Source organism: Dermacentor silvarum, chromosome 3 (genome assembly GCF_013339745.2).
Source record: "Dermacentor silvarum isolate Dsil-2018 chromosome 3, BIME_Dsil_1.4, whole genome shotgun sequence".
Lineage (NCBI taxonomy): Eukaryota > Metazoa > Arthropoda > Arachnida > Ixodida > Ixodidae > Dermacentor > Dermacentor silvarum.
The window spans coordinates 116,813,949-116,836,575 of NC_051156.1; the positions used below are offsets into that span (position 1 = coordinate 116,813,949).

At 48.0% G+C, this 22,627-nt stretch overlaps 1 protein-coding gene across 1 annotated transcript in view; it reads right to left on the reverse strand.

The window, feature by feature from the left end:
* Positions 1–717: 717 nt before the first annotated feature.
* Positions 718–22,627, reverse strand: part of LOC119443984 (monocarboxylate transporter 12-B-like) — a 90,763-nt gene continuing 68,853 nt past the window's right edge. Inside the window, exons 4-5 of the mRNA XM_037708530.2 lie at positions 2,834–3,709; positions 718–1,601 (exon numbers count right to left, since the gene is read on the reverse strand). Of these exons, the coding sequence (XP_037564458.2) occupies positions 1,408–1,601; positions 2,834–3,709 (1,070 nt within the window). The 3' untranslated portion in view covers positions 718–1,407. The remainder of the gene's footprint in view (positions 1,602–2,833; positions 3,710–22,627) is intronic.

Consider the following 22,627-nt stretch of genomic DNA (forward strand, 5'->3'; position numbering starts at 1 on the left):
ACCAGGATGACCGCATAGTGTTCTCGCTTACATTCGGCGCACGCCTTGAGTGATTCTCAGTCATTCTTGGTATTTTTCGCAAGGGTGGCCTGCAGCTCAACCCCAAAAAATACCATTTTGGCCACCGTCAATAACTGTGCTTGAACATCTGGTTGATGCTTCAAGAATCCGGCTTAACCCGGGAAAAATTCCCGCCGTCAATTATTTTCCTATGCCGCACTCAGCAAAAGATGTCCGCAGCTCCGTAGGCCTTTGCTCTTACTTCCGCCGCTTTGTTAAAGATTTTTCCGCTATAGCACGACCTCTCAAAGACTTCTTCAAAAAAGATGTGCCTCTTGAAATGGGGCTCCTCCCAAGCTGCCGCCTTCTGTTGTCTCGCGTCCTTACACAGCACCTCCACCAAATATAGGTCTGCCTGGAGTACAGGTAGACCCCCGACCTTGACTTGACCAGACGGTGACTCACAATAGGCTAAAAGGCCGCAATATAAGATTAGGGGCAACTTCAGGGTTTCTTTTCTTTTTCATGAAAATACATCGACCTCTATTGCGGCTTACACAGCACATTCATTGTGGTAGCTCGACCTCACTGAAACTCTTCCCACTTCTGAGCGCTCTTCGCCCCTTGTCAGCCAATTGGATAAAAAAAAAAACAGAGGAAGGTGGGCAATGCTATTTGCTTTGAAAACAAAGAAACATAAACTCATAGAAACGCTGAGAGCGTTTTATTGGGCTGTTGAAACAAGGGTGTAGGTCAACCTCCATTATTGCGTCGGTTGTCACAGAAATTGGACGTCAGAAGATTGAAATAAAATAATAAAGGGATAGTTTTACTTTAAAGGAGATATGAATACCGTCTCTAGAAACCAGAACTGTTTCAGGCTTGGTACACTTCTCCAAGCATACCAGTTGCCCACTATCTACCACAAGCTGACGTGCTAATGTTTTCAACCTTTGCATGAGTTCAGCATTTATGTTAGAGTGCAGGCGAAGATGCGTATACCTAGAAGCGCTAAATCATTGGATGTGGCCCAATGATTTAGGCCACAACGGAATTCAACAGACGGTCATGGGCGTTGAATTAAATTGGTTTGCTTTTCAAGTTTAATTTCACATTCTGGAAACATTGCGTCTGCAGTTTAGAGGACATCGCGCCGCTCAAATGCGATAGCGGTGAGAAGCAAGAGCGGTTGGTTGCCGAAAAAGAGTTGCTGTGAACGAACGCTCTTGTAAATTTGGTGCCTTGTTCGCATGACGTACTTTGTCTACGAGGCGCGACTTTCTCGCTTTGGTTCCTTTAAACAAGTTACCTGTCGCATTTTCATCAGCTTGCAATTTCTCTGGTGGCTGATCTGTCTTTCAATTACAAGCAGACACACAGACCAGCACAGCACTACGATCTTAACCATCAAACCGCGCAGAGTTCTTTTGTGGGCTGTAACTCTTGCGCGACACTGTCATAGAATCGCTGCTCCAGTTGCTGTCTTCTCTGCATTGCTTCGCGCCACGTCAGCAACCCCAAAAGTACAGCGTGTACCAGACACAAGATGGCTAGCATGACGTAAAGATAATCGTACGATCCGTTCTTTTCTCGGAAGAAACCTGCAAAGAAGAAAGAGGCATGAACTAGGCACTGCGAAAATCCGCATGATGGCACAAATTTGATTAGAAGAATATTACCGTCTACCTGTACTAGTTCATCAGAAAAAAAGCTTGACAGTTCAGGACTTTGTTTTCATCTGGGTATGGAGCCAAGGATCCCCCCGGGGTAGTTGTTCCGTCGTTTGAACTAATTCTATTTTTCTTTGTTGCCTGTTTAACTAAAAGTCAGCAAAAATGTAGGGATCACCAATCACACTCGTTTTGTATGTCTTGGAACATCATATAATGACAAAATCTTCGTCGCAATCAATTATCTTTTAAAAAACAGGCAGTTTGACAACATCCGAGCTAGCTGTAGGTTAAAGGACAACAGAAAAAGCTGAATTTATGAATAACTCAAAGAGTAAGAACACAAAATATAGCAAATACCTTGACAAGGTTTTCCGCGCGACATATTTCTTCGTGATTTAGTTTGCCCCTGTATCGAGTTGCCTACAAATTCCGCCTTTCGAAATCGTCTTCTAGGCCCTTCGTGAACAAAATTGGTGTATAACCATGACCTTGACATGGCGGTGATGCCTGGTTTTATGACCAGCCGTGGAGAAATTAGACAACCGGGAAGCTTTGTTTCTGAGAAGACCCGCCGCGGTGGCTAAGTCAGCTAACGCGTTGCGCTGCCGAGCACGAGGTCGCGGGATGGAATCCCGGCCGCGGCGGGCACATTTCGATGGAGGCGAAATGTAAAAATTCCCGTGTGCTTGCGTTGTAGCACACGTTAAAGAACCCCAGGTGGTCAAAATTAATTCGGAGCCCTTCACTACGGCATGCCGCATAATCATAACTGGTTTTGGCACGTAAAACCCCAGACAGAAGGAAGATGTTCCTGAGAAACTCGTTACATACTGTTGCAGGATTGCGCTACTATAGTACCAATGAGTGGGCACCAATATTTATGTTTCCTGAAGGAGTGAGATCATACCCTTTTTGTATACAGTATTTTACCAACACACAAGAAATTATGCGTGACAGTCGGTGCAATTAAGGGTTGGGATAACAAGCCACGTCATGCACTGAGTCACAAGCTCGTGGATGCTGACTAAAACAGAAGGTACACGCCGCTTTCAGGGCCTAGTAAGCAAGAGACATTCTGTGCGGAAACAGCTACCGCGCCCCTGAGTGCGAAATATCCTACTTTACAGAGACACTCGAGACTTTGGGATAAAATGACTCACCAATAATTGAAGGTCCCGAAAGCCACAGTGGTAATGACAACAGCCCTCCCACGCCGCAGCAGAAAGTGAAGCATTCCAAGCCCACATGGTCTGAGACGATCACGGACTTGATGCACAGCACGTAGCCCTGCGCGACTCCCAGGACGGAGGCCGCTAACACCAGGCCAGTGTACGTCGAGACGCATGTTATCAAGAAAAAGCATATGGCAGCTACTAAAAAGCTCCCCACGGCCGCAGGGGAACGAGATGAGCTAATTTTGTCAGTTGCGAATGGAATGATCACCCGGCCAACGAGAAGTCCCATGGAGTTGTAAACTACAACCTGTTTGCTGTCTTCGAGTGTGCAACCCTTGTCGACACCATACGCGACCACCGTCGCGTTAAAGGTCACGAACAAGTACTCACACATGGCATTGTAGAATACAGTCACGTAGAAAGACCAGGTTCGCATGCTGGCCATTGCACGTGCGAATGAACTGGTAGTTCCGCACAGGCGCTCAGGCGGAGGAAGCACCTGTGGTATATTATGTGATTGTGGTGATGGCATTTTCTTAGTTTTGCTTAATGAATTTTGCGCACATGGGTTGTATAGTTTTTCTCTTCGCCTTTTGGTACATCCACAGGAACTGATTCTAGTTGGGCTGGGCGACTTGATGAACATTGTGAATGGCACTACGTTCAACAGTAGGCCGCCGGTTATAAGAAGGCAGCCTTCAACTCCATACGTGTTCGCCAGGTGCCATAGTAGTTGTGTGCCTGCCATTCCGGAAAAAGCCCTTGTTGTCCACATTATTGCAAATGCAGTACCGCTATATTTCTTGAAGTAGAGAAGGATATACAGTGTGTAACCCAGCAGGGCTGTGCCAAGTCCAGCTCCTGCAATGAGACAGAAATCGGGCATTGGTCTGGGCGTCTACCAGAAATGGGTTTCTACAAATAATATATGCCTGCCAAACTAGGGTAATCGTTAAAAAGCTAACGTGTTAGGAGTTCCTATGATTACAGATGTTTGACAGTGCTGCTGTGCAAAATGAAAGACGATCACATCATACGAGTCTTTCCGGTGTCATACTGTGAACAGTAGAGCTTTACTGCTGAGCTACAGACCTTCGGCTAGTTAAAAAAAAAGAAAAAAAAAAGGTGAGATGCCTGTGGCTGGAGAAGCGAAAGCTATCGGGGCAGCTATCAATTCCAGCGGTAAGGTTATGCAACAGTGTTTATAAGTTACGCATGTGGTAAATGCATAGTGGACAGTAAGCAAAATGATAATCTAATTTATATTTTTTATTGCCCAGTAGCCTGCATTGAAGTGCGCTCCATAGAGTGTGCATTTTAATTTTGTTTCTTGGTATTAACCAATAGAACAAGCTAGTGTCCCCTAAGATCAACCTGTAGGTGGCAGCACTGTCGCCGCCTTAGTGTAAATATGCAGTCGGCGGCGTGCATGATTTCGGCTGCACAATGCGGTGCTTCTCTGAGTGCAATTTGGGTCCATTTTCTACTCATGAAACGCACTGATGGCCACTTCACTGATAACAGATACCGCTCCAGCACCAAAGTTTTTCACAAAACCGTCAGAACATTTCAATTATGCGTAAGATAATTCCAGGAGAACACATCTCACGATGACTGCGGACGTCATTACGATTAGCATTCAAGCAACGCAGCTACAGACCATATTGTCGAAGACACCTTTCGAACTCGCACCGTCTCCAAACGCCCCATGTTCGAGTAGGTTATCACGATTGGCGTGGATGCGCTGTTCAGCCTGTCGCTTCTGCTCTATAGGTTTTGTAGGCCATCAATTTGTTTGGCAACCTATCGATAGCGTTCTGCTTGAGTGCGTTGTTGTGCGATAGATTATCTTGCGTGACTCTTTTGCGCTTAAGGTATCGCATGTGTTGCACGCGTCGTTGCTTAGCTCGGCAGCTGATATGGCGCTCTTAGCTATTGGACATGTTATAACTGCAAGGACCCGCCGTGTATGCTCAGTGGCTATGGTGTTCGGCTGCTCAGCACGAGGTCGCGGGATCGAATCCCGGCCACGGCGGCCGCATTTCGATGGGGGCGAAATGCGAAAACACCCGTGTACTTGGATTTAGGTGCACGTTAAATAACCCTAGGTGGTCCAAGTTTCCGGAGTCCCCCACTACGGCGTGCCTCATTATTAGATCGTGGTTTTGGCACGTAAAGCCCCATATTTAAATTTTATAACTGCAAGGGCGGCTCCGTAACTGGTTATATACAGGGTGTTCAAAATGAAGCTTTACCAAATTTTTAGAAATCGCCTGTGGCAGGTAGCACAATTCTTATCGTTGAGCTGGTTTATTCGACGAGGCGGACATTAGCAGCACGAGAAATCGAAACACGTATTCAACTAATTAACAGAAATTGACTAATGAACTTCTTAGTTAATTACATTACGACACATATTGCATTGTACGAATTGTAGCCGGTGAGCTTGCAAGGCGTATCCACTTGAAATGAATTTCCAGGATGACACCACTTTGGAGATATTATTTCCCAAAGTGTGCGATGAAATTCATGGGCGTTCCAGTTACCTTCGTGCTTGAGTGTATAAAAGAGCATTTTGGTAAAAAAGTAAGTGGAACAACAATGCATTTTCACGGTGAGTTTGATGGCGAATATCTCCAAACTGGTGTCATTCTGGAAATTTATTCCAAGTGGATACGCCTGACAAGCTCACCGGCTACAATTCGTAAATTGCAATATGTGTCGTAAAGTAATTAACTAAGTTATTTGTCAATTTTTCGTAATTACTTCAATATGCGCTTCGATTTATCGTGCTACTAATGTCAGCCTCGTTCAATAAGCCAGTTAAATGATAAGGATTATTTTACCTACCACATGCGATTTACAAAAATTTCATACGGCTTAATTTTGAACAACCGGTATATAGTCGTAATTGACGTCACAGAGGCTGCAATGTTCACCTGTTTTTTATTGTAGTGGTTATTTTGAATTCAGTTTCTAGTGTGGTGTATTTTGTATTGAGCTAATGTTTTACGAGTGCAAGTGCTGTTTCAGAGGCTAATAACAAGCACCAGCTGCACATCACAGTTGGGGAAGTGGGCTTGCAATGCAAATGTAAACTTGCAATGAAAAGTGTAAACTGTGAATCAACGGGACAACACTCAGCGTACTCGTCTTGCGTACTTGTCTCAGAGTGCTCGTCTTGCGTTCTACTTACTGTGATGACATTGGCGTTGTGAAATTAAACTAACAAACACAGCTTTTTCCGGTAATCGTGCACTGGTTACAAAACAGGCCTGAATTACAAGCTCTAAATCAAGGTTAAAACAGCAGCCCCATGTGGGCTGTACTGCACCACTTGTACGCAAAAATATGTGCTCTTCTCTTTTTCAATTATCTGCCAAGTGTAACATAGGTGTTGAGTTGAGTTTAAAAAAATTGTGTAGCTTGCACTAGTGGCGCAAGGCTAAAGAAACAGTGGAACTGATCGGCACCTAGCTGGTCCGGGCCTTACGGGTTATGCTTTTCCAGAATTTATAGATTTTTTATTGATAATTGATTACCTAGTGATTGGCTATCGCAAGTTATTGACCACGTATTTGGGCTAGGCCAAGCACTATCAATTCATCCCCAGCATTTCTTCCGGAATTTATTTATAATTGATCGATTATCAATTAGCTATTGATTGGCTATTAATTACCTTTAGATAACTGACTAAGCTTAAGTAGTCCCAACCATACTTAGCTATATTTAGCCAGGCTCCGCTTCGCCAGTTCAAAGGAGTATGTACCATTGCGCTTGGACCCTTTCTGCACTGCCGCCAGGATCGGCCCACATTTTTGGATTCAGCAGACACATTAGGCTCGGCTTAAAGAGCTCCGCTGTTAAAGTGGGAGCCCTTTCACCCTGTGAAGAGGGACGTCCAGCGAAGCTAGCGCTCTGCTGGGATTTGCTATGTTGGGGTTTAGATATATTGGGGATTTGCTATGTTGAATTTGGCTACAAAATGGTAAACCGAACCCTTCGCTACGTACTCGGGAAAGAGGCTTCGGTACCGCCTCCGAGTAGCACAATGGGCTATTTTTTAACACTTGGCCGACGGCTATTCAATGCCCCGCTCTGAAAGAACTGGCTCGGCGTCCACGGGCAACAGCGTTCCTAGCGCATTCCTCGCGCTTTTGTACGACGTTTCCAGACAAGAGTCCTTGACCAAAGCTCCGTATAGGCTCAATCACACTAGGCCGACACGACACCGAGTTTGGTCTGCCGATGGTTGGCGACAGCGTTTGCCTTCCTTTAAACCGTTGGCCACAGCATTTGCCGTCCTGTAAACCGCTGTTGTCAACATTCGGAATACTAAAATGGTGCTGTGTCGGCCCTAGTGTCAATGACTCTTAAATACAACCAACGGAACTCCTCTCACACCTAACTCCTCCTTTGAACTACTTTTTTCGTAGACAGGCGGGAGCACGGAGAGAGCCGGCGGCACAGGCGGCTGAGGCCGGGAGGGCTGCGCGCATATGCCGCAGTCGGAGAGCGGGCACACACACGCACCACGCACAGTCATGCGTGGCAGCCGTGGTGCAAAGAGAGCAGGGGCTAGCACGGCTGGAAGGGAGGAGGGGCCGTGCACTCAAGAAGAGGACGACGCTCGAGCCAATGCTGATAATGATAGTTTTTTTCTACACGCGGACATGAGCCTCGGGGACCTAGGCCTTAAGAGCTTCGCTGTAAAAATTCGCGCAGAAACTCCACTGGGAGTTGTCTAAGTATGCCTAAGCATTCTGATACTTGCTCATGGTCATGCAGTCCTATATCAGAGTAACTAAACTTTATCCGATTAGCATAAATGACCGCGCTGCTGCTGCACGAACTGCTGTGGACGGCAGCGGAATGTGAATTGATCACGTAAGCAAAATACTGCATGGGGCGGCTCTGGGTGCCCTGATGAAGTTCCGATTATAAGCCGTTATCGCTCTTTAGCGCCTTATAAATCCGCGTCGAACCATTTTCAACCGTGATCGACAAAATTGGGAGGACGCTTAAGCTTAGCTTGTAAGAGTGGAACGCGATAGCATTCAAAGATCCCTCACTGCTACTCATGATTCCCGACGACTACAGCTTATGCAACCGTAATGGTTACCGAGAAGCAGTGGCGGCGAACGCTATATATATGCACGTAGGCGAGCTTTCTGGTGGAAACGCGGCCTCTTGTGTGGGCTGATTCCGGAGATAGTGCACAACCGCGCCAAAGAAATTACATCATTTTCAGGTTTCCGTATTTGTTCCGCACTTTTATTATTTCAGTCTCAGAATATTTAACGTGAAACGCATGCGCTGTGGGTGTTTTGTTTCATGACATTTGTTTGTGGATTGTCATTCTCAAACTTCCGAGGAGTACCTTTGCCAAGAATGCAAGACAAGGTATGAGCAACATTAATGACAGAATCGTGTGGCATACCTAAACGTGGTTGGGGATGATTTTCTCGGCCGCTGGCGCCAATGCCGACGCCGGATTTTCTGCGAGACGGGGGGCCCTAAACGCTATCGCGTTAATACTCCGGCGGCGGCTGCGTATGACCCTATCTGGAAAACTATTTGCGATGGGGACAGAGTGCGTCGAGTGCTGATAGCTCCATGTGCGCTGTGTACTCGCCACTGGGTCGCGTTGACGCGAGATGTAGCACTAAGGTCAATTCGCTCGCTACTCTGGGCCCTATCATGAAGCTGATCATCTTCCGTGAAGGATGGACGGACGGATGGATTGGTTCCTTCGTTGAGTAGACATAGAAGTGCTTACGCATCTAATAAAAGGCTGTGCACATTTATGAACTTGTATTTGTAGCTTTTAACTGGTACTGCTTCTTAGAATAAACGTTTCTCTTTCGTGTTATGACCAATTCCCCTGGAAAGGGGAGAAACCATTTTTTTATTTAAAATGCTGAGTGATCTTCACGCCACCTAGTTAATGTTTCGTGGTGTCACAAATAGAGCGGAATTATCAACACTTCGTCAGAAGGATTCGCTAAAGAGCTGTACTGACGTCTTGCTGCGAGAACTTCATATTTGTAAAACGACGCCAAACTCATTTATGCGCAAGCGTACATACTCCTTCGGTAAAATCAGCGAAATTAGGTTTATGGCCGCGAGGCAAGCGAGCGCCCGAGGAGGAAGGCGCCTGGAGGTGCAGAGAATCGCGCGCCGTTGAAAGTACGGAGGAGCGCGCTACAGTTACTGCATGTGCTCCCTACGGGAGCAGGGTTGCTCACAGGTTTGCCATCTTGCCGCCGACGCATCCGTGTTAAGCAGAAAATAGAGTTTACTAAATGCGGTGTAGTGGGACGAGCGGCTGCAGGGCGGTGCATGCTTTCCAGTGAGGCGCCCGACGTGGAACTGTGGCGGCGCTGCGATCGAAGTGGATTGGACCGCATCAAGGTCGCGCCGTTGGAAACTGCTGGGCCGCGTTTTTGTAGCGAGACATTGTGACCTATTCTACTCTAGTGTTATCATCCACCGCTCACGGCCGACTGATGCCGTTGATAACGCGAGCGGACGGTCGCTCTGACCATTGACAAAGCGCGATAAGCTCGAATAGACGTCAGACTCTGGCCTTTTGCAAGACGCGTAGCGCCACCTGCCGGTGCGAAGAGGTAATAATTGAGTAGTGCAAAGTCCGACTCCCTTGCTAAGTTTCCTAAGCAGCTAGCGAGTGCGAAACAACGATTTAACTTAATTTTGGTTCATATTGCGAATGTTTTGCCCCTTTAACACCCAGAATGAGAGCTATGAATTTCTCCGCTAGTCGGAGGCGCCGCCGAACTGCCATGCCGAACTACCGAACTGCCGCCGAACTGCGCCGCCGAACTGTTGACGATGGCGAGCACGACGGCAACCGCGACAGCTCCGCGCGCTACGAAGAAACGCCGCAATCGACGTTACTGTGGCGTTGTAAATTGCCATGAACGTGAAGGACTGAACAACAACGTTCAGTTTTACCGAATTCCATCCCGGTCGTATGAAGGAGAAAGGCGAGAGCGCTTGACACGGGCCGTTCACGTGTTGGGTAAGCGAATTACTCGCATTCTCCACAACACAGCCGCTCACATGAGAAAGTGTAATAATGTTGGTCTGATGTAATTGTGCTGCGTAGCCCTGACGAGGGACTATGGCAACCTAGCGAAAACTAAAGAATCTGCAGCCGCCCCTTCGTTGGCAACAGAATAAACAAAGTTGTGAACCATCCTGCGTATGTGTCATCGATATTTCTACCTGTTTACACACGTCCGCCTCCACTTGACTCAGCAAGTGGACGGAGAGATTTGGCAGGTCAGTTTAACCAAACATTTTGGTTCCTTTATGAATTCAAAATCGTGTTCTAGGGCATTGTGGTATCGCGAGCTCATTTCTAGTTTCGGCTTTTCCGATACAACACGCACGTTACGCAATGCACTGAGCCCTCTTGACTGCGTTTTTTTTAATCTGAGCAATAAAGTTGCTGTGGGAGCACTGGATGAGTAATTGCGAAGGAACGCACGTGTGTAGAAAAAAAATGTCGCGTTTATTTACATTCATTTGTGCGCGTGTGTTGTTTTAAGCGTCTGCTAAAAATTCAAGGGTACTGAGCAGTGCTGTAGCTCCCGCGAGACAGGAATATGCTTCGCGCATGCACTGTAGGAAGCTTACTTTCGTTATGTTCGCAGGCTGTTTGCTGCCTTGGAAAACTGAAATCTCCATTTGCAGTAAATACAAACGGAAGACAACCGTGAAGAAAACATTCGAAGATGCGCGATAACACTCTCAAACGCCCAGGAAGCGAAAGCTGAAGCGAGAACGCAACTGAAAAGGCGAAGGTCGCCAGGGCCGTTAGCCATTGATAAAGCGAGCTTTGTACGACTGACCGTAAGCTACATAGTTAACTGACTTAATCATGTATGTACTTCATCGCTTTGACATTATGTACGTACCCAAATTTAACACATTTAGGCGCTAGAGAACAGACATCGGAGTGCTTGCCTCGAACTCGACGTCGTACGATGCTCGCTGTACTTGCGAGTTGCAGCGCGCCGAAATAACACTAGAAACTTCTTTTACATTGTACACGTACTTCGCTCTGCTCCCATTTCGAAGCGTGGATGGGCGGAAGAAGCTTTCCAGGTCCTCGATTTTTAGGAAACCGTGGCTCAACACAAACGACAGACGGGGCTCCATTGTGGCCTATGCAGCTTCGTTTTGCGGACAGCTCTCTTTGCACTACTCAGTTTGCGCCAAAGCTGCGATCGGGGCGCTGGTGGCGGGTTTTTCCGCAGCGCCGCCTGGCCAGAGTCTGAAGTCTATAGGCATTATTACCGGAAAGGCATCACCACAAAATACCGGCCCTGGAGATACTGCTCGGCAGGGTCATTCGTACTACTTCGCGCGCTGGTATTTGCTTTCAGACCACTCAAATGCTGTTCATAATTGCATGTGACGTGTATTTATGCCGTAAGAATAACTTACTTTCTTTCTCTTTGTTTTACTTTTCAATGCCGCTCAGTGACCGGGCGTGCATTGCGCCCGCAGAGTCGGCTTTCATTCTACTATGTTATTGTACGGTTCCCTTTGGAAGAACGAATACTTTTCTCGTTCTTCAAGCAGCATGTATCTCTCCTGTGTATTGTTGCGCATATAGTTTTCTATCAGTAGGTCTTGCGAAACGCAGACGAAGCAACATATGTAACCTTCCTGCTTGCCGCTTCAAACAAGTAAAGCATCTCAGTACAAGGCCCCTTCCGGCGCCTTGTACTGAGATTTACGGGAAGCATTGGTATAGATTAAAAAAAAAAGAGTAAACTGCAGTGCAACACTCCATTCATGTTTCCGCCTTCCTCGCGTAACAGAATGCGGAGTAATTGGTACGAGTTCATTTATTGCGGTCGGACCTCGAGCACCGAAAACGGTTTTAGTTAGTCAGTCTATATGCTAATCTTTGGCCGTAAGCTGTACGTGCAAATATTTTTACAGTCGATACTTCAAAAAAGAAAAGAAAAGAAAAGAAAGAAAGCCAGCGCGGTAGCCTAATTAGTGGCTATATAGTGGATACGGCGTTGCGCTGCTTAACTGAAGCTCGCGCTTTCAATCTAGGTCGCGGAATTCGACGGGAGCGAAATGGAAAAACACTCGTGTACTTCTATTTAGGTGCACCTTAACGAACCCTAGGTGGTGAAAACTAAACAGGGTGCCTCATAATCATATCGTGGTTTTGCCACGTAAAACCGAAAAATTTGTTTACATTAAAAGAAAAAAAAGCAAGTGGCTGCGTTCTTCGGTTTTTTTCTAAGGGTGTAAACAAAATAAATTATTCTCGAGTCTGATTTCCCAGAAAAACATGTTACGCTTATCCTGCATTTCTTACATAAATGTAATGCCGTTCCGAAGTGTATGACCACTCAACTCAGCAGCTTGTATATATTATGAACGGCTGCTTTCAGTTGCCCGGTGTACTATCATAACGACCATAATAAAACGAGTAAAGGAACCGCAGGTCTCACATACATGTAGAGATATGTGCAGATCTGTTGCGTTTGTTAGCGAAGATAAGCGTGGTACCACATGGGGCACCCAGTTTTAATGGGTTGCAAACATGTTGAGACTCAAAAAAAGTTTTCCTTGTCGGAATCAAGTTATCAGATTTACAGGCTGCCCTAAAACGAGGCGTTTATATTGAATGACAGCTAGAAAATTGTTAAGCCGGACTTATTAACAACCGTGCGGTAATTCTATCAGGAACTGCGCCTCTGCGCAAAAGCCACGACTCTCCGGCAGCACAATCATTCGGAACAACAGTCCTCACTTGCATCGGTCACTCAGCTTCGAGACTTTAATGGTGCTGTTATGCATTACATTCGAACGGAAACGGCTATCCGGCGTCGTACAGTACAGCAGTACATCAACAGCACACACACACACACACACACACACACACACACACACACACACACACACACACACACACACACACACACACACACACACACACACACACACACACACACACACACACACACACACACACACACATATATATATATATATATATATAGATAAGACGGTTTTGCCTGCTATGAATATTATTTCTACGACTGACAGTTTAATGTGCAGTATTCACTAATAGTTGCGTTTGTTACTGCAAACACGTGCGCTTATTCCAGTCCGGAGTTCTCACTTTCATTTAGTGCATTTCGAATGTTTGGTATTTTCCCCCTTACATCATGAATATATATGTCTATGTACCCTTTGATTTATTTATCTAGAAATACATTTGGCATTCTTCGCGCCACGCACTTAATAAATCTGCTTTATTTCACTCTAATATTGTTTTCTTCGATCATTGTCCCTGATCAATATCCACCAACAAGAAGCGCGCATGAAATGACCCGATATCAATAATAAAATTTTCTTACGTAGCTTCATGTTGCAGAGAAAGCAGTTACTTTTAGAAGATAGTGGTGAACACAGCAGTTCACCTGGCTAAAACTACACTTGGTACTGGCTGTCAGGAGTCATGGGTGCACCAAAGCAACTAAAGCAAAAAAAAAAAATGTACTGCACAGACGTTCTGCGAGAAAAACTGGGCGTCCGCCAGCGTTCGCGTATCGAACGCGCGCTCGCTAGGAGACGACGCGCTTGACAACGACAGCAAAATTGAAGACGTCGAGTTGTATAATCCATGCCTGAAATATATATCTTTGACAAAATGGTGTAAACGTAAATTTGCGGTTGAAATAAAGCACTATTTTAAGAGAGTACTATGCGCAATGGGCCTCGGCACGCGCAGGGAAAGTACGTTGAATATGCTGCGGAGCGCGTCTCCGCCCCAATCCAGTTATCTCCCAGCGCCCTCGCGCAATTTTTCCACACGCGGCTCCTCAGCGGGAGAGCGCCGTTCGGCGGGTGCGACTGTTTTCACAACAAATCCGTGCAGGGGCGGGGCGGGGCGTCGACTGGATGACGTATGATCATTTTATTGCGATAGCAATTATATGGACACTCCAAAGCAGATTTCTGCCGTCGGCGTCGCCGTCGCCGTTGCCGTCGCCGTCGCCGTCGCCGTGAGGTTCCGTATGACGTCAATGGAGATGAAATCGGCGCCGCGCGCCGCCGAACGCTGTATGTGCGAGTGAAAGGGCGCGAGGGACGCGCGCTTTCACGGGGAGTGAACGCACGGCGGAGAACAAACGCGCGTTCTGTGCCGTGCTCCCTTAAGGGCTGCAGAAGTAGGCGTCTCTTTCCTCCTTTACAATCACCATATATGTAGAGCAAACGCGCCTTCTTCTGACGCACGAAAGGCCGTGGGGGGAGGGAAGGGAGGCGACGTTTAGCTGCGGCACCAGGTGCCTATTTATATGAGAGGCTCCGGCAACAGTCACCAACGCCGCACGCATTTTGTGCGAACGCGGGCAAAACGCCGACGGCGTCGACAACAGTGCTGTGTGTTGCCGGTGCTGCTGCATGTCAAAGTTTGTACAGCGGATAAAACTACTATCCTTACTCCGTATAAAAAATTATGGGGTTTTACGTGCCAAAACCAGTTCTGATTATGAGGCACGCCGTAGTGGGGGACTCCGGAAATTTGGACCACCTGGGGTTCTTTAACGTGCACCTAAATCTAAGTACACGGGTGTTTTCGCATTTCGCCCCCATCGAAATGCGGCCGCCGTGGCCGGGATTCGATCCCGCGACCTCGTGCTCAGCAGCCCAACACCATAGCCACTGAGCAACCACGGCGGGTTTACTCCGTATAGCTCTCTACTAAGTTGCTATCGCAATTGATGCTTCGCCTTTCGGGTGAAACTGCGACAACTTTTTCTTTTTTCTCGACGAAGACGACGACGCTCGAACGCAATCATGTGGCTCGCATGAATGCATACTCCGAAAGCGTGGCTTTAGGGCCTATTATTTTCATGCCATAAAAGAAAAAAAATAAGTGGCTGTGGTTACGACGCTCGCTTTGGGAGCGAGGGTACGCTGGCTCGAATCCCGCCTCGTCAAGAATTTCATCTTCCTTCTTAATATCACCATTTTCTGTATTTTCCTCTCTGTTTGGCGGCGCGGTCGGATCTGCCCCGGTGCCGCGGCTGAAGCCGCGGTGCCGGGCGCCGACGCGAAGCGGTGGTCGTAAAGAATACTGCTCCAGCCAGGAAGACTGCTCCCTCCCTGATAGTGAGATTATATATGGATCATCAAAACAGTGATGCGTTTATTAGGAATACCATCGAGCCCTTAACAGCTGCCACAGTTGTGCCTAGTCACCAACAGCCCAGCGTGTTCTTTTCTTCGTCCCACGCCGCCAAACACAGAGGAAGAAAAAAAAGTTGTCGCAATTTCACCTGAAAGGCGAAGCATTAATTGCGATAGCAAATTTGTAGAGAGCTATACGGAGTAATGATAGTAGCTTTATCAGCTGTATAAACTTGGACATGCAGCAGCACCGGCAACACGCAGAACTGTTGTCGACGCCGTCGGCGTTTTGCCCGCGTTCGCACAAAATGCGTGCGGCGTTGGTGACTGCTGCCGGAGCCTCTGATATAAATAGGCACTTGGTGCCGCAGCTAAACATCGCCTCCCTTCCCTCCCCCTCCCCCCACGGCCTTTCGTGCGTCAGAAGAAGGCGCGTTTGCTCTACATATATGGTGATGGTAAAGGAGGAAAGAGTCGCCTACTTCTGCAGCCCTTAAGGGAGCACGGCACAGAACGCGTGTTTGTTCTCCGCCGTGCGTTCACTCCCCGTGAAAGCGCGCGTCCCTCGCGCCCTTTCACTCGCACATACAGCGTTCGGCGGCGCGCGGCGACGATTTCATCTCCATTGACGTCATACGGAACCTCACGGCGACGGCGACGGCGATGGCGACGCCGACGGCAGAAATCTGCTTTGGAGTTTCCATATAATTGCTATCGCAATAAAAATAAAATGGTCAGACGTCATCGAGGTGAGACCCCACCCCTACACGGATTTGTTGTGAAAACAGTCGCACCCCCGTTGGGCCCACTCGACCATTGTCTAGTGCACTCTAGCAGAAAACCACTCCTTTTGAATGGAGGATACGGCGCGGCTCAGCTGCCGAGTACGCTCGCCCCATGGAGGAATGCCCTTCATTCCGCGAAGGCCAGGTGGTGCGGCGGGCGGCAGCGCAGAGAGGCTCGCTGCGACGGTGGCGCGGTGGGCGGCATTGCAGGCCATAGACAATCTATGGCATAGAGTTAATATACTGATTCTAGAGGAAACGTTGGGCGAAAGAAGCGGAAACCGCAAGGGCGTCACTATGTTGCTACGACTCATTTTTGTAGCACAAAAATATTCAAAATATTGTTACTAGCGTGAGTCTTGTGTTATTTGGGTTCTGCCATAAGCTGTAGTGGGACACAGATAAGGGGTGTGGAAGAAAAGGACGTTGGGCCAAGCGATCACGGAACCTAGGCTGATCCCCGTGAGTGGGTATGCGCCAAAGATGATATCGTCATCATCATAATCATCATCAACATAGGCTGGTGCTCAAGACCGTAGGTTACGTGATGTCCTAATAAACCTTCTCTTAACAGAATAACCCGTAACAAAGTGGTTGAGGTGCTGGGTACACGACGTCGACGTACCACGGAGTCCCAAGCGCTTGAATTTCGCCGGAGTCGCCGCCTTTCCGGTCTCTCGCCGACAACAGTCATCATGCCACAGCACGGAGGACCAGACCCAGCGCCAGTTACAACCGCGCGAGGGTCAACGGCAGTTGCACCCACACAACATTACATGGAACCACGCTCGTTCGCGGGAAGAGCGGCAGAAGACGTGGACGAGTGGCTTACGCACTACAATCGGGTGAGTCGATATAACAACTGGAACTCAGTCACCAAGCTTGACAACGTCGTCCTATTTATGAGAGAAACCACACTGATGTGGTTCGAGAATCACGAAGAGCCTTTAACAAAATGGGAACGGTTTGTTGAGGAAGTAGGAAAATGTTTTGGCGACTCTGATGCAAAAAGCAAACGTGCGGAGCAAACGCTTGCCCAAAGAGCTTAAAGTCTGTGAGAGACATGTACTACTTATATAGAAGAGGTGGTCAAGCTGTGCAAGATCGTAAAACCGCGGATGTATGAAGAAGACCGAGTCGGACATCTTTTGAAAGGTATCGCGGAAGACGTCTACAATTTCCTGATATGCAACGAAGACCTCACCTCCGCCTCAGATGTCTTGCGTCACTGCAGCACATTTTAGACGTTGAGGACCCGTCGTATCGCACCCAAATTTGGACGACTGGCAAACGTGACCACTGTCGCCAGCGTCGATACCAGCCCGTCCAGCGACCTTGACTCTACTATCCGGGAAATAGTACGCGAAGAACTGCGGCAACAAAATGAATTAATGTACAACACAGTTCAACCGCCAGCTACGTACACAATATCTCACTCAGCGCTCGCAGCACCATGCGCTACTTTTCCACCGTCTGTGTGTGTCACGGACGTCGATGTGGCGGTAACTACGTGGGCACATCCGGAGACGTGTCCGTCAGGACAGCGATATGGGCAACATTTTCAACCCAACCGTGGTGCACAGTGGCGTACAGCTCCTGTTCAGCGTACTGACATGATGTACCCAGTTTGACGACCTCTGCCGGCTGAGTGCTTTGAGCGACATTTTGTCGATCGCCCTCCTTCCTTGTGCTACAACTGTGGTGTCGAGGGTCACATTGCCAGGTACTGTAACGCGGCCCCACCACGCCGCAAGCCGCCGAGGTATGACCGATCAACAATACCTGGCCAGTAACGCGTTGGCCGTGCGTACACCTATCCAAGCCGTATCTCCAACGAGACCCCGGGAACACTGCGAAACCGTTCCCCTGCCTCCGATCGTAGCTTGACACCACCGCCTGCTCCTTGTGTACATCGGTCACCGTCTCCCCGGCGCCGCTACCCGTCGCCTTCGCCGGAAAACTAGTCAGTCTTCGATTTTGACAGAAATACCTCCGCCAATTGGCATGTTTAAAAATAAGGTGTGTGTGCGTGTAGACGGCGTGTGAACAATGGCCTTAGTGGACACAGGAGCGACCGTTTCAGTAATGAGTCTCGAATTCAAACGCCTGCTAGGATGAAAAGTGCTGTTTTCATGGGACCGTGCCGATATGTTTCGTGGACTGAGTGGAGAACTATTATACCCTGTAGGTCTGTGCAGTGTGAAAGTTAGCTTGGGCAGTGAAACATACAACGCGGAGTTCGTAGTTTTACCTCATGCTACGCAGGACGTAATTCTGGGCCTCGATTTTCTGAAGCTGTGTGGTGCCAATGTTGATTGCCGAACGGGTGAAATAACTGTAGATTCGAGCCTTCCGGCCGTATTTTTGGATCACCCGCCGTGTTACGAAAGTGAAAGTGCCCTTGTGTGTCTGCGGATACCGTCGTGCCGCCGTTGTCTGCCAAATGTGTCCCAGAAGCCTGTTCTCCTCCAACCGACAGAACATTTGATGCTACCGTAGAGCCCTTTCCCCTTAGTTGCATTAAGAAGAATGTTCTGGTCCCCTATTGCACGCTGTCGGTTATTAACGGGCGTACTGTTTTATGGACGATAAATTGCTCCAATGAACCCACAATACTACCAGAGGGTCTGAAACTTGCAGCTATTCGTGAACATCAAGTGTTGGCGCTCGCCATCCTCGCAGAAGGCCCCGATGCCACGGATGAGTCCCATTCAGCTGCATGCGCGACGGACACTTCCATAATGGCTATGGTAAACAAATGGCTCAATACTAACGAACGTCAGGAGCTCGCGAACATTGTATAAAGGCACTTCACGGTGTTCGACTTTTCCGAGCAAGAGGCTCCACCATCCTTTCTCTCTTCTCGTGTACAACACCGCATAGACACAGGATCTCACCAGCCTCTGAGACAAAAGCCATACCGGGTGTCCCCTTCGGAGCGCAAGGTGATCAATGACCAAGTCCGTGAGATGCTAAAGAAAAACGTTATCCAAGAGTCGAGTAGTCCGTGGGCAGCCCCAGTAATTCTAGTTAGAAAAAAGAGATGGAACATGGCGATTTTGCGTTGATTACCGCCGCCTCAACGCCGTTACCAAGAAAGACGTATACCCTTCGCCAGGGATTGATGATGCTATAGATTGCCTTTCTGCGGCCTGATACTTTTCGAGTGTAGCCTTGCGGTCCGGATACTGGCAGATTCCGATGCACAAGGCAGACAAGGAAAAAACAGCATTCGTTACACCAGACGGACTTTTCGAATTTAGTGTGATGCCCTTAGGACTGTGTAACGCGCCCGCAACTTTTGATCGATTCATGGACCACATTCTGCGTGGTTTGAAGTGGGAAGTCTGCATGTGTTAATTAGATGATGTCGTAATTTTGGGATGCACATTTTGCGAACACAACACACGCCTCAATCTTGCATGTGCTGGAGTGCCTAGGCAAAGCACACTTGATATTAAACTCCTAGAAATGTCGCTTTGGCGAACATCAAACGCTGGTTCTAGGCCACCTAGTGGACAAAGAGGGCATAAGACCTGATCCAGCGAAAACGGCTGTAGTTCAAGCCTTTCCACAACCTCGCTCAGCAAAAGAGCTGCGAAGCTTCTTGGGCCTTTGCTCAATACTTCCGTCGGTTTATTCCCGGATTTGCTCACATCGCGCATCCACTGACGTGTCTGCTTCTGAAAGGCGTTCAATTTGACTGGACCCCAGAACGTGAGTCTGCTTTTCGTGAACTGAAGTTCCCTTTGACGCCCCAGTGCACCCCGTTCTCAAACACTTCGACCCTGCGGCTCCAAGAGAACTACACACGGATGCTAGCAGTATTGGTGTTGGCGCTGTCCTTATTCAACGCTTCGACACCAAAGAACGCGTCATAGCGCACGCGAGTCGCTCTCTAAGCAAGCCCGAGTGCAATTACACCGACACGGAACAGGAATGTCTCGCAGTGATTTTCGCAGTACAGCGCTTTCAGTCACACCTGTACGGACGCCCTTTCACAACCATCACAGACCATCACTCTTTTTGATGGCTTGTCAATCTGCGTGATCCATCTGGTAGGCTTGCACGTTGGACCCTCCGTCTACAGGAGTACGACTTCACCATTTCCTATAAAAGCGGTCGACGGCATGGCGACGCAGACTGCCTCTCGCGGTTACCACTTCCCACTACGGACTGTGACGCTGACAACTTCGACCACTACATCGCATCCTTGGAGCCTGCATTTCCTAATCTAAATACGTTTAAGAAATTATGGGGTTTTACGTGCCAAAACCACGATCTGATTATGAGGCACGCCGTAGTGGGGGACTCTGGAAATTTCGACCACCTGGGGTTCTTAAACGTGCACCTAAATCTAAGTACACGGGTGCTTTCGCATTCTAAATACCTTTAAGACTGAGCAGCAAAATGACGACATTTTAAAGCAACTACTGGTTGCCAACAAGAAATCAACAGCCAATCGCTTTTGCACACGTGATGGGCTCCTATATAAGAAGAACTATTCTACCACAGGCTCACGATATCTCTTCGCGGTCCCAAATAGTCTTCGCACTTCCATCTTGCGGGCTATGCATCATGACCCAACCTCCGGTCATTTGGGAGCGGCTAGAACGCTTTACCGTCTTCAAGAAATACTTTACTGGCCTAATATGCATCAAATGACGTGGCAGTACGTGTCTAGCTGCCACGAATGCCAACGTCGCAAGCGTCCCACCAGCACTCCTTCTGGTAGACTACACCCTGTTCCACTCCCAAGGGCACCATTCGAACAAGTCGGCGTCGACCTTCTCGGCCCGTTTCCACGGTCCTCTAACGGAAATCGTTGGATCGTTGTGTGCACTGACCACCTGACACGCTACTGTAAGACGGCTGCAATACCATCGGCTACTGCAGCCGACGTGTGCCTTTTCTTGCTACGATTTATCATTCACCGACACGGGCCTCCTAAAGTCGTTATTAGCGATCGTGGGCGACAGTTCACTGCAGATGTCGTGGAAGAGATGCTTCGTCATGTTGTTCAAGTTTTCAACACTCTACGCCGTACCATCCCCAAACAAACGGCCTTACGGAACGCAGCAACAGAACTTTCACGTACATGTTGTCCATGTACATCTCAACAGATCACAAGAACTGGGACAGCGTTCTACCTTTCGTTACTTATGCCTTTAACACCGCCCAGCACGAAACTACCGGCTACAGCCCGTTCTTTCTCCTTTACGCCCGGCCGCCACGTTATACCCTTGATACGATTTTCCCATTTATGAACCACTATGATGCCTGTATATCTGAGACAATCTGTCGTGCAGAAGAAGCCCGACGCCTTGCTTATTTGCGCACTCTTGCTTCACAAGATCGCTCGAAGGCACGTTACGACCGCCGACGCCGACACGTCACATATGATCCAGGCGACTTAGTGTGGCTATGGAAGCCAACAAGAAAACGTTGGTTGTGCAAAAACCACTGGCCCACTATGTTCGAGCTTATGTTGTTCTAGAGCGTATAAGCGAATTGAATTACCGTATAGCGCGCCTCGATTCAAGTGGTCGACGCTCTTCAAAGACTGAAGTGACTCATGTTGCCCGCTTGAAGCCCTTTACCTCTCGAGATACTGTTTGACTTGCCCGGTGGGCTTCGTCTGCGCGGGGGGAGGTGTTACAAGCGTGAAAGTCTTGTGATATTTGGGTATGTTCCATAAGCTGCAGTGGGACACAGATAAGGGGTGTGGAAGAAAAGGACTTTGGCCAAGCGATCACGGAACCTACCCTCTCTTAACAGAATAACCCGTAACAATATTATCCAAAAGCAAGCACTTACACTTAGCACGTAGGCACGGACAACCTTTTAAGTTCATTCCGTATAGCTTTCAGAAAGATCGGATGGCTGTTTAAAAAATGCTTATGTAAAATTTACGGCGTCTAAAATGATGCGTTTGGAGGTGCCTTAACTTGATGGCGCTACCACACTGACAGAGGCTCGGGATAGCATCGAAACTGCCGCGCAACTGGCCGCATGTGGCAGTTTGCGTGTATTTGCGGGCATCTTTGACACTCGGAAAAACACTTTTGTGTAGCATGTATTGAGCCAGAGAAACTTGTATCGGGAGTTTTTCATGTTGCTGTACAATCTTCTTATTGACACTTTTAATCTAATTACAATAATTGAGAAATTGATTAATTAATAAGGAATAATGATCTAATTAGGCGTAATGCAAAAAAATAATCGGAGTATTTCTAAGCGACGCCAAACAACATTACCTTGTTTCTGTACAGCTACGTCACATTCGCATATTTTTAAAGTTTGGCTCAAGAGACGTGGGACACCCTATATATGCTTTTCATTCTAGCATTTTTTATATGTCTCCTTAACCCTTTTTCTCTTCGTGAAAACCCACCGTGGTGGCTCAGCGGCTATTGTGTTGCGCGACTAGCACGAGGGCGTGGGATCAAATGCCGACTGCGGCGGCCGCATTTCGAGGAGTGAAAATGCAAGAACGCTCATGTCCCGTGCATTAGGGGCAAACTAAAGATCCCGAGGTGGTCAAAATTATTCCGGCGTCCTATAACGTCTCTTGCATATCTCGACTGCTAACCGGTTGATGCTTCCGCCCACGTTAAATCTAAGCGCAAAGTCGAGTGGAGTCGCCAGGAGATAACTCCGCTTCATCTCGAGCTTAACATACACCAGGATTTTCAGCTGTTGTGGACGGCAGCTATATTTTACCGGGGACTGCGAGAATAGTCAGAACGAATGTCCGCGATAGCGCTCACCTAGTTCTCATCACAAGCTAGCCGTGAGT